This window comes from Nilaparvata lugens, chromosome 10, assembly GCF_014356525.2.
Source record: "Nilaparvata lugens isolate BPH chromosome 10, ASM1435652v1, whole genome shotgun sequence".
In the NCBI taxonomy this organism is placed as follows: Eukaryota; Metazoa; Arthropoda; class Insecta; order Hemiptera; family Delphacidae; genus Nilaparvata; species Nilaparvata lugens.
In genome coordinates this window covers 13,449,904-13,463,537 of record NC_052513.1, presented here as the reverse complement: position 1 = coordinate 13,463,537, position 13,634 = coordinate 13,449,904, and the positions used below count along the sequence as shown (strand labels likewise).

The window sequence follows — 13,634 nt, the reverse complement described above, 5'->3', positions numbered from 1 at the left end:
ATATTACAGGATTCTACATCATTGGGGCTGATTAGCAAATCTCAAACCAAATACTCTGTTACTCTGTATGTAGAGAAACAGAAACGCTGTACTCTATTACTCTTTATAAAGTATAATACCTACCTACTTCTTTGAAATCATGATAGTATGAATAAATAAATAGTATGAACGATGTCAAACTAGCTGTTCCACCGAATCTGCAATTCCGCTAGGTGTTGTACTCTAAATTTATATATTTTCATAGCAAAGATGCCTAGATATTGCGTAGATACCGTTTTATTGGTAGAGCGTACATGCTGAAGAGCAGCACATTTTCAGTTATTTTTGCTTATTTTAAGGTATCATGATGTCTTATTCAAAATAATTGCAACAATAGTCCCCCAATCAATTTATCATGTACAATACTGATATCATTATTATGCTATTTGCTTTTCATTTCAGCCTAAATCAACCTTAAAGCTTTTAATGTTTGGATTTGTTTTTAGTTTGGATTGGCTTTATACATATCATTTGCACCAGATGTATGGAGAAATTGTAATCGCCATTTGTCAAAAATTATTTAATAATAAATATTGATGTGCCTTCCTGTCACCTAGTCAAAATTAAATACTCTCTCGAAATTGTCTTCCTCTATCAATCTATTCCACAACAGACCTATTCTATTATTCCACTAGCGCCAAGCAAACAAAATAAACAATTATTATCGTCATGTGCAGATCATTCCATCTTCCGGTGTCGGACATTGTTGATACACGTCTCTCTCAACAATATTGCAGACCTATTGTTTGTATTGTCAACAAGACATCACGATAGTAGCCTACAGCTACTTGTCGAAGTGCGATTCCTGAACGATCGCAAGTCACCGGACTTCCGAGGCGAGTGCTATCAATACGAGCGACATGACCACATTGTTGACTTTACTTCTTATTACTACTTGTTATTATCCTTCCTCATCTCCTTCTTTCCTCCTCATCGTTTTCCTTACCATACTTCTTCTTCTTCATCTTTTCCTCCTCCTTCTCCTTAAACTTTTTATTCCTATCCTCCTGTGACTTCTTCTTAATTTTCTCTTCCTCTTCCCTCTTTTTGTCATCATTCCAACCTTCCTTCTCTTCTCTGAGGAACTTATCCTCAACTACCTTCTCATTCTCGTGCATCTTCTTTTTCTCTCCTTCAACTACTCTATCTTCTTCCGCTTTGTCTTTTTTTATCTTTTTCTTCTCCTTCTCATTATTCCTATACTGCATCTTCTTCTTTCCACCTTTTATTTATTTATTTATTCATTTATTTATTTATACGTGGATACAATAACAAATCATATAATATGATTGGGAAGGAACAACAGGCTTGGCCCAAAACTATTCCATTCCCAAATTTTGATTACATGTCCAAAAAATAGGTTATGTTTATCTGTAAAAAGTTCAACTTTTTCTTCTACTCTCTCTTCTTCATCTTATTCTTTTTTTCTTCCTGTCCTGCATCTTCCTCTTCTTCTTTTTTCCTACTTGTTCTTTTTCTTACTCCTTACCACCTTATCGTCCTCTTTCTCCTCCTCCACCTCCTTCTCACCCTTCTTACTCATCACCTTCTTCGTCTTCGTCTTCTCCTTCTCCTCCTCCTCTTCCATCTTACCTCCTCTCTTTTCCTCTCCTCCTCCTAATAACCCGCCCGATTCAAAGCAAGCGGACTTCCAGTTGCCTCTGCTCTCGTTGACAATTCACCACTCGTTTTGCACAGGTTCCTGTCCCACGGCCCTCGGCCCAGGTCTGCCCATGATCGGGGATCACCGGCTGATTGCGGAAGTCGATTACATGTCTTCCGACTTCCTCACGCCTCGCTTATTGTTTGTGTCGCCCCCGACATGTTGATTGCTGTTGGACAAGGTAGCCAGTTTGCAACAATACCTACATGAGAATTAACATTATTGTACTGGCAGCAGTGAATAATAATCAATCAATCAATAAACAGCTTCAATACCGTACGATTACAGACAAGCTCCTCCTGAATCCTCAGAATGGGGAAAGGGTTGAGAAATATTTTTGAGGGAGGGAAACTGAAGTGCTGAATCTAAAAAGGAGAGTTACAAGATATCAAAGTACTTTATAGAGGTACCAACGAGGCTTTGGAAGGCTATGGAAGTAAACAAAGAAACACAATGATCAAGCAGTTTAAATCAATTTGGATTCTATTGTTTATGTATATTGTTTATCTTTAACCTACTCTAGAACATGGTACGCCATGGTGGAGTAGGTCAATTTCCACACAGAAAAAACTAAACAAGTAGAGGACACATTATAAGAATTTTTGTAACTAACTTTTGTATGTAATTGTAATTTATCTAATATTTAGTGTAATTGATGTTGTAGTTTTAGTTTTTTGGGAAATAAACATTTATTTATTTATTTATTTATATAGTGAAGCCAATGCCACGTAGATCCAACTGAATAACAAAAGCAAAAAACCCTCCCATTGTTGTTAAATATTAATAACTTCAAGGAAACCCCCTCATTTCTTGTTTTCTCACTTCAAATGTAGTTGTGTATAGTTTTTCAATATTTCTCACTTTGTTCACAACCTTTCATTTCCTTCCATCTTCGACAGTGAATGCTGAACCTCTGGAAGTGATAAGAGGTTACTAGGCAATACTCGTGATGATATGTCGGCAAAGAAAACTAATTTTAAGCGAGAAAATAAGTCATGATGATCGAGTAGTCACAAAACGATGCTGGATTCTATTGATCCAAGCAAGTTTTTCAATAGAAAAAACTCTTCCAAAATCACTCCTGCAACCAAGTGGAAGATCTCTTCCAAGTGCCAGAAAACAAATCGATAAATCGAAAACTCATTGGAAATGGGAGTAATTCTTCGCAAGAATTTTTCTCTTGACATTCCAGTAAAATAGATGGATCTCCGGAAGGAAATCACCAGCCTCCTTCTCAGGATTTACCATTTCACCTGGCAATTTTCTTCCATTTTTTCTTCATCTTCCAGCTTGTTTTCATTGACACTACTTGTCAATCTGGAAGTCTATTTTGAAGCTCGTGCCGTCGTGTCAATGAAATTACTATTTTTTGCACTGAGAGCAATGAGCAGAACTGCAGCAGAGATGATCGTGCATTTCAATTTTTTTTCCTACTTCTTCTTTCGTTTCAAGGCCGTGAGAAAGTTCAGATTGGAAGCTGGTTAAACGTGCAGTTTACTTTTTTATCATTTTCAAACAAACTCTCATTTTGACAAGATAACAAGAAGTTAGTTTGTATTGTGAAGCTGTTTGTTATAGCTTCAGAGAAATAATAACAATTTGCCACATAATTATTCAAATAAAGTGATAGACCTACTATACTCTAATCTTCATAACTTCCAAATTGGTATAAGGTACTTCCAACAGGTTTAAGATACGAAATTCATGAATTTCAATTCGGAAGTTATAAAACCATAATATTATAGTTATCAAATCACTATTCAAATCGATTACAATCACCCAATCAATTGTACTAGCACAATTATCACTCCCCAAGTTTTTACAAAGACTCACATACATTTAACTTTATAATATTTCTGCTTCTGTTTCAGAAATAGGAACAAATCTGATATTCGAGAGTAAAACAGAAAAGACGTGTGATTATAAGCAAGGAATCTAAAATACATTTCATTTTTCAGTAGTGATGGAAGAAAATATAAAAATAAAATAGAAAGAGTAAATTCTTCGATTTTCTTGAAAACTGTAGTTTATTTTCATTCTTAAAATTTCTAATATTCAATCACAATAAAGAATTAAGTGAATAATGTTATTAAAGCACATAATTGCCTAGTGAATTTTTTAGAGTGAAGTAGCATCATTCACTATATAGGCACAAACCAGCTTGATGATTATAATTCACGAGTCTATGGGGTCTATGACTCTATTACGAGTATATCGAAATGGGGGATACACATTCATTGATCAAATCCTCAATAAATAAAAATTTGGGGGAAATTTTGAGGAAAGACATCCATTCTGCTTGAATGATCCTCAGAATTTCACGCAAGCCCTCAAACCCACCACATCCTAACCAGGAAATCAGATTCTCTTCCCATTTACAACACATCACGCGTGATAAACCAAAATTGGTCGCCCACCTTTCCTCAGGATCTGATCAAATAAAGGAGACAAATAACATAAAGCAGACACATAAAAACGGAACTGAATAAGTTGTGGAGTAAATCGAGGGTGTATTCCTTCCAAAACGGGACTGAATAAGTAAAGTGGATCGAGGGTGCATTCCCCATTCCACCAAAATGGTCCAAGAGGCGTCTAGTACCATCATGGATTATCTGGCTTTGTTCGGGTTGGAGGATGAGGCCCGCATCTGGCGAATGGGATGGATTCTTCGAGTGCAGGTGACAAAAACATCTGCTGCCGTTTCTTGTGTTGTTCGGTCCCTTTCCCTCCTTCATCGGTTCTTTATTTGTTCCATCCTCGAGGAGTCCGGGTGCCAGGCGCGTGGCAGCTGTTCATTTCCCTCTTCTTCTTCTCCTTCTTCTTCTCCACCCCCTACCAACCCGTTCCTCCGCCTCCACCATTCACATCTCCACATCAACTACAAGCAGCAGGCGATTTTCGACTACCAGCAACGCCCTGTCGTTTCTGATTACAGTGAACATTTTCTACGCCCTCTCACTTCGATATATCTATATGTTCTACAATATTATAGAATAACATTATATCCCTCTACTATATGCGGAACAGTTTTGTTCGCTCTGTATTGAAGTCTTACAGCTTCCACTTGGGGACCCTTCTACTTCATGCAGAAATTATATCTATATTATTTCTCTTAGTCCAGTCTCCAGTGTTGAGAACCATCAGATCGCATCTGAACATCAACAAACGATATTTATAGTACAATAGGGAACTGTACATTTTGTAGGAATAACATTTCTTTACTTTCATATCCGTGATATAATTTTTTTGAGATCTGGCTTCAAACCCCCCCCCCCTCCACAGGATATCCAATAATCTCTCCTCGAATATATCTGTAAAGAGTTTGTAAAGCTACAATGAAATGAAATTTCGACTGTTTTTTTGAGGGGCTGATTTCTATCTGGGTACCTCTCCATCTCGTGTCAAATATATTATTTGCCTATTGTTCTTAGAATTTAACGGCAATAAAATCATATTTATTTATTCTATTTATATATGTATGGAGTCCGTAAAAATAGAAGTCAGCAAAGTGGCTTGGAGACCTTCAGGCTCTTTTCAGCTGCTTGCCTCTAAACTGCAGTCTGCATAATTCGGACCATTTCGTTTTGTACGGTTCATGGTTCATCCCCCTCTATCGTTGACACATCGATAGATGAGCCACTTCCGTTCCTGAATTGGGTCTGAGTTTTCATTCTCGAATTTCGAGTTTCGATCATTGACTCGAATTGGTTTGTTTCTTATGAATATTGGGAGAACACTTTCAATTCACAGCCCACACTTTCAATCCTTTCTATGCAATTCTGTGTGTTATAATATTATGTCGAAGCCATTCCATAACTTATCCTTACTCTCTTACCTTTCGACTTTTTTATCATAATGGCGATATTTTCCAGAATAATGTTCGAGAAATTGAGAGAAAAGTATGAAAGTGAATTCAATAAAAAACAAAAGGCTAGTCGCATATTGAGACGCGACGTGACATGATGTGACCCGATGCTGCTAGATGAGTTAATATAATCATAAAGTGGAGATACCTAAAATTATTCATAGTAAAGATACCTAGATTATTTGTCTCTGATATCATAATGATCATATATGTTCACACAAGCTGGCTTCATCTCAATGAGAGACTAGCTTGAATTAGAAATAGGATTGAGTTGATTGCGCGAAGTACTGAACTGTAACAGAGTTTAAAACAAAATACAAATTTGAGATGAGTGTTTGTCCCAGGAATCTGATCCTAATTCCACAATATTCAATCCCTGTCTGTGCTTATGCTTATCTAACCATACAGATTAGATAAACGTCGTGCCTTCGATTCTGTTGGATAGGTAGATGCTCCATGTATATGGTAGATGGAGATGCCTTCGCTCAAAGATAATAATTGATTTATTTTATTCATTTATTCAATCATTCAGAATTACACAACTTACAGAAAAGTACCACAGGCTCACACCCAAAACTGATCCAATTCTAATTTTACAACAGTCCAAAAGTTTATGGACTTCAAAATCACTCCATCGTGGTTTGGATCCCACCTAAAACTACTTCTCTTCTCATCATTCTTCACAGAAGTACGAATCATAGAGATATTATCATATAACTTTGGTAGTTCGATTGCAATTTCAATAATAACTTCATCTCCTGAATAAATGATCTGCTCGAGCTAAGTGATCATTCAGAACCAGTTGTAACTGACAATCTATTTCAGTTGTAAAATTACTGAATAATAGTTGAAGAAGACAAGTCCGTATAGATCAAGGAGAGGGGGGTTGTAGAGAGAAATAGAGACATTGACACAGTGAGTGAACAACAGAAATAAAGGTATAGAGTGAGAGATTTTGAATGATAGAATATGAAGAAAATGAAAAACAGTAATACAGGATGTTGTTAATTAGGCAGAAATAAAGGAGTAAGGAACAGGAAACTTGGGCAGTCACGGCTCCTCTTTCTTCTTCTTCTTCTTCTTCTTCTTCTTCTCTTCTTCTTCTTCTTTCTTCTTCTTCTCTTCTTCTTCTTTTCTTCTTCTTCTTCTTCTTCTTCTTCTTCTTCTTCTTCTTCTTCTTCTTCTTCTTTCTTCTTCTTCTTCTTATCCTTCTTTTCCTCCTCCTTCTCTTTCAAAGTTTTATTCCTTTTTGCCTTTCACTCCTTCACTATCTTCTCTACCTCTCTCCTCTTTTTCTCATCCTTCCTTCTCTAATTAAGAACTTCTTCTCAACTGCTTTCTCCTTCTCCTCCCTCTTCATCCTCTTTATCTTCTTCTTCTTATTCTCCTCTGTCTTCCCCTGTCCTCTTCTTCTCCTTTGTTCTCTTCCACTTCTCCAGTCTTCTTCATCTCAAGTCTTCAATTTCTACTCAGTCTACTTCATCTCAATCTTCTTCCTCTACTTCCTCTCTTTCTTCCTCTCCAAAGTCTCCTTCCTCTTCTCCTCTCCATTTCGGTAGTATTTGCGTGCACCCACTTTTAATGTCTTTTCCATACCAGCGACCAGCAACCAGCGTCGTCAGTTTTGGTGTCCCAACTCGCAACACTCAGCCTCGGCTCGGCTGCCGTTGTAAACAAATGGGGAAGAAGATAGGCATTTTCCCACGTTAATAACACGCCAATCCTGCTTCGCTGTTGCTGTTGTAGTTGTAGATAATCAACAACTATACACACACACACACACACACACTAACACAAACGCACAAAGAAAAACCACGCACACAGACAAAGAAAAACCGCCTCCACCATTTCAAGCAGGAAGGAAACCACCACTTGCCTTACTACGGTTCACCTGTCGTCTTTGCTGCAATACTTTCAACTTGCAACATCAGTTCCAAGTTGCCATTTGACGCTCCAACATTGCGTTCCCGTCGATAGAGTTGTTTGCAAAAAATTTCCAACAAGTTGCATCACCAATTTCTAATTATTGGTTTTCTGGTTGGTTTGAAAAACTGTGCAAAATACTTTTTTCAGTTGCAGAGATATTAGTTCATATTTTTAAATAGCACCTTCATTATTGCCCATCCAATTAAAAAGTGGGTTCAAACAACACAACAATTTGTAACAACTATTCAACAGCCGTTTCTCACAACCCAACTTCCAGTTGAAATTTCGACTCAGTTGACAGAATTAATTTGAAGTTTCTTCTTGCACCTTCAATATTGTTGTCGGTAAAGTTACTACTTGTTTCGTGATTTTGTTGTGAGATTTGTCGCATGCAAGGGTTTGTCGTGTCGTGTGATGTCGTCCCTACTAGCCGCTGCTTCACTTACGCGTGTGTCTGATGCATCATTGCACGACAGCGCGCAAAAACAACAGAATCAGGCTGTGGCTCTACTGGCTCGCCATCAGCCCAGGGTGAGTTGAATTCCATTCTAAAATCCACAAATGAGAACTAAAAATACTGCATTACGTTATTAATAAATTATGTATAGCTATTAGTACTAAAACTAATTACAGTTAAAAAACGTAGATAGAACTCACTGATTATTGCTATATTTTCTATCAATAGTGAAAAACATAATCACTTGTGAACTATTTCTCAAAATTCTAGAGATCCCCTCCTCCTCTTTACATGAAATTTCGTGAGTAGTCATTTAGGGTAAAACCTATCTGGATGGGGGCATGGAACGGTCAAGAGAGAACAATACCCCTCCATCAACGCTGGTTGAATGGGAAACAATAACTGTCAACCCATGTCAATGCTCAACCAATATTAAACAATAGATCTCTTCATGTCCCCATCCAGATAGGTTTAGCAGCATAAAATATATTTTCAAAACCTACTCCGAAATCCACCAAACTTACAACTCGACATAATATGTATCGTTTAAAAAATATCAACTAGCACAAGGAAATTAGTTCTTCGATAATCAGAATAGGCTCAAAATTTTGTTCCATAGTAATGGAATTCAACTTTTCTTTTTAAGAATGACTTGAAAATTTGGTTTTGACACAATAAGTGCATCTCTGATAACCTGATACGAGTTATAAAATCGTTATATATACTAAAATCATTTATTATGTGAAACACACCATTCAATTGCAGGGTTTTTGGTTTTTACCACACGACGAACATGATATCCTTAGATTAGCAATTCGATTGTACATCAATAAAAACTGGTATATGCCTTCACGGTTTAGATCTTTGTCGCATCTTGATAAGCTCTGCAAGAGCTCTATGTTACACCAAGAGCTACAGAGTATAGACTGTCTAATACTGTAGTTGGAAATTATAACTTTGATGGACCTGTACAAAACACGGAAATGGGAATCCCGCAGTAAAAGTCTAAGTGTGGAATATCGTCACTAAACTTAAAAGGATGGGGGCATACGATTCATTGCACAAGATTCGAAAATGTGCTAAATCTACCTGCCAAAGGGTCTCGCAGTTCTATTGTTCTAGCTTGACCGTCCCATGCCCCCATTGAGATAGGTTTTACCCGTCATTTATCATTTTAAACACTATTTTTTGAGGTTTTAGGACTATCTCAAAGATTTGATCTAGGCCCCCAGGAATTTCAAGGGGGTCCCAAACCCCCACTCAATGTGGAAACACTGTGGGCCATTCTTTTCGGAACCTACAGGAATTTCAAGGACCTGTCCAAACCTGTAGGCACCCCTGCTTTTTCCAATAATTCATTAAAACTTACAAATTAAGTTGCTTTCAATTAACTGTGTGTCAATGAATGTATAAATAAATCAAAAATAATATTCTTACTGATCATTTGCACCTATTATTGCTTCCACCAATAATTACATGGTTTTCGCGTGAAGCTCTCAGCATTTCTTAATCACCAGTTTCTTAATACCCAAAAATGAATCAAATCAGAGTTTTTTTGAAGTTCAAATTTTCTAGAAACATTGTAAAATAAGAAGGAGCTTCAATGGCCAACGTAGAAATCTATATCCTCGAGCTGCCCCCTTCCACATCAATCCTCTGCAATTGAAGTTTTATCGACGTTTTACCAAATTCCTAGAATTATTAGACGCATACATAGGAACTTTCCAATAGTGTTCCCAATCTCTTCAATCACCTTGTATGGTTTATGGTCCTGTAGGCTTACTCGCTTCAAAGTATATGGCTTATTTTTTATCTGCGTTACCTAGGCTTACTCGCTTCAAAGTATAAATGGCTTATTTTTTATCTGCGTTACCTAGAATAGATCAGAGGAGCATCCCAGTCATCTCTCAACAAGATTTCAGGATCAAGTCTGCATCTATTTTGCAATGCATTTAGACAGGGCCACACGAAATTAACATCCTAATAAAGGCCAATCACCTCGACTTCATTGACTAACAGCTTCAAAAGCCGGTTCCCTAATGATACATTCAAGTGTGATTATGTTCGAGTTTTCGTTGATGCTGTGAAGCAGACTCAGTCTTCTCTGCTTATGATGGTCTTTTCTAAACTCAAATTAATGAGAGCTAAGTATTGAAGAAGGAATAGTCTCGTATGCTGAACCGATTCAAAAGTTACATCAATTTGAGTATCCACTTTACTAAATTTAAGTGTTCCTAAAAACTATGTTACTACATCAGTTACAAATATTGTAATCTCCATCCATAATGAAAAGGCGATTCTTGCATCCATTCATGATTATTAATATTGTAATATTACATTTTTTCTCGATTAAAATCGAATCTTCAATTCGAGATCTATAAAACTTGATAGTAAATATCAGAGTAATCGATATGCGGACAACTTTTAACTGAGAATTTATCGTAAATAATTGTGTTGCACATTCCATGGTATCACCGAAACAGAGTTAACAGAATTAACAGATAAATAGATCATTATAAATATAGAGGATTTATAAATTTAAAATAACAGTTTCGAAATAAAGTTTTATTGAGAACTAATGTAAAATGTAAATTCTAAACTTGTAATTTATAATTTTTTGCAATTTAATATCGGTGACGTGTTCATAAAGTTGTCACTGGTTTGAGGTGTGGCTTTGCTCTGTACTTTGTGGTTTCTCTCTAAAAAATGGTGGCTGGCTATGTGTTCTAATTTTGTGCTCTCTGAATATTTTTCTGTTTAAGTAAAATTTTTAATGTTTTAAATTGAGTTTTGAACAGTTTTATGGTGTTCTGATTTTGTATCATTTGTTTTGTGTGTCTACAAGCCTATAGCCATTGTTTTTCAACTATATAAATTGATAAGTATTTAGCTTGTAATGATGCTAGATGTTTGAGTGTGTAAGGTATTGTTTTGTGGATTTGTGTTGTATATTGCCAAAATTATTATGAAGATTATAAGTTGATTTGCTCTGAAAACTGGATTTCTCATTCATAAGAAATAGATCCATTCATAATTTATCAAGAATCTACCATTTTGGAGCCGATAACTTCCTTTAGGTTAATAGGTGAGAAATGCTATCCAACCTATTTAGGAGAAATTGGTAGCACGGCAATATAAGGAATTAAACGTTTAATTTCTCCCAGCTTATCAATTTCTCCAAAAACTCAGGGTACATAATAGAACATACTGTAACATAATAGAATGTGCTGCAAAATCACTTCCCAGCAGTTTGATGTTTCCTATGAGTTCTGATATTACGTACAAGTAATTGATATCTTCCAATCTTAGTTAAACAATTAATATGTTGGACATGTATCATGTTTGAAAGGAATTTCAATTTAGAGAGAATTTAATTATAGTGAATGAAGGATGCGTGAAAATAGAGTAACGATTAATCCTTAGAATTTGTCTATTACATGCTTGTTACAGATTCAAATAGGGAAAATGTTTTCAGAGCAGTAAGATCAGACCTCCTTTGGACAAATCCTTCTAATCAACCTCTTGTCCAATCAGCAAACGGCTTCTTCTTTGTGTTTGTCTTCTCAATAAATGCCGCCTCGGTACTAAACAATTAAATATCCTGTTACTTTTGTTCTATTTTTCGTTCCAATTGGCGTCCCTGCCGTCTGTGTTCAGTGTGGGAAAGATCACTATCACTGTTAACATACATTATAATCGTAGCTCATAGATGTCACCTGAATAATATTATGCACGTCTTGGGTAACCTACAGAATTTGTTTTGAGATGGAACGTTTTACCTTGGAGATAATCTAATGTCTGTAGATAAACCTGAAATTTGAGATCTCATCAATGGCAAGGGAATGAGGATCATGAGTCTCACTATAATATTATTTTGTCGGAGGAATCAATATAAATAGCGATAAGGTGGCTAGCCATTGGTGTGTGCCGGTAGTTTTTCAGAATTTACAATTTTGGATGATGCACTATCGCTGTACCCAGGTCTTTTCATTTTCCTTTGCATATTTTTATTATCGTATCAACTTCATATAATCACTCTTTAGAGATTATTTTAGACTTTAGAATATTTATAAATCATAGTTCTTACAAATTATTTTGAAAAATCAGTGACATTGGAATTAAACTTTACATGAAAAATGTGAACTAATTCCCCAAAAACTATACCAACTTATACATTGTAGACAAATTATATTATTATTTCATTATAGACAAAACACCGAACTAAGTGTCATATTAAATTCAACTCTATACCTGAGGTGATTTTCCTCTTTTAATGATTTTTCAAACAGGATAGAACAGGAGCATTTCAAAGTCGTTATTTGAGAGATTTTAAACATGATGACACGAAAAAACAGCCACAATCAAACTCGTCACATTGGAATAAAATTCATCACTCATCCAGAATAAATTATTATTATCATTCAGATCTGGAATAAAAACTATGCACGAATATTTACATATTAAAGCAAGAAATGAGATAAGCATTTTGTGAAGCTGTCCAATCTGTGGGAAAATAGTCATCCAGAAGCGACGTCTATAAATATGGTATCTGCACGAGGACGAAGAATTAAAAAGAGGATAGCACAGTGAGGATGAGGAGGTAGAAAAAACTGAATATACTAAATTTGGCACCGTGGGTAAAACATGAAACCAAACGACCTTCAACTTCATCCATATTCGCCTTACTTTCCCAGAGAACCCTTAACCCCTTCTTGTTCATCTTCTTCTTCTTCTTCCTCCAGTAATTCCTCTGTGTTCGAATTCTTCCTTTCGTTTTTTCCTCTTTATTTTGCTCTTTCTCTCTTTCGCCGTCACCATCTCTATTACCGGTTTACCATATCTGACCCATCACGAAACGAGCTACCATAAATGCCTGCCTGTCCATAGCTCCACACGCATGCGTAGCATACCTGTAATAACCATAATATTGCAGCAAGTGAACTACATGTTACCGATGACTGTCAATGACCTTGATCTCTTCGCATGTTTGTCCTCAAGGCTGTTATGGCCCTTCTCCTTATCCTCCTCTCCAATCATTTTTATTTTCAGTTTATCCTTCATTCACCATATTTGTGAACTAGCGGGAGGTAGAGATATATCAGAGAGGATATGAGTACTATTTAACACCCGTTAGCCAGCAACTACTTTGAATTGATATTTACAAATTGCTCTAGTTGTCAATACACTTCCAGTTATTCAAAAATGAACTGTAGGTGAGAAAACTTCATAAATATTTTCAGATATACTTATGTCCCTTGAGTTTAACTACCAACATTGGATCGTCTACAGTTCAAATCAAAATCAAATCAAATCAAATTGGTTATTATCCATGATAACAGGATACAAAAATTAAAATCATACGATAACGTTACATCTTCTTCATCAATCATGAATAAAACTTACAGTTGATATTAAATAATTAATCGTAATAACTAAATCTAACTAGAATATATCATGAGTAGTCCAGTCAACGAAAGATTATAGAGGGAAAAGTTTGGAACAACATTTTTAACCCCGCAGCTCTTTTAATGATAGGGGTGAACATATCAAAAGTCCTCATTCCTACCCCCTGTACTGAGGGGGTGGTGATGAAAGTACCATATTTTGGTTTTATAGGTATTTCTCGAACAATATGCTTATTTCAGTAATTTTTGTCGAATACAAAATAATAGCTTACAAGATTC

General features: G+C 36.0%; 1 protein-coding gene across 2 annotated transcripts in view; it reads left to right on the top strand.

Annotated features, from left to right (window-relative positions):
• The first annotated feature begins 7,500 nt into the window (after nt 1–7,500).
• The window catches only part of LOC111063180 (TNF receptor-associated factor 4), a 66,125-nt gene continuing 59,991 nt past the window's right edge, over nt 7,501–13,634 (top strand). The window contains exon 1 of one of the 2 annotated variants that reach the window (XM_039436358.1): nt 7,501–8,024. In XM_039436358.1, coding sequence (XP_039292292.1) covers nt 7,908–8,024 — 117 coding nt within the window. In that variant the 5' untranslated portion in view covers nt 7,501–7,907. The remainder of the gene's footprint in view (nt 8,025–13,634) is intronic. The other variant, XM_039436359.1, reaches the window with a different exon arrangement.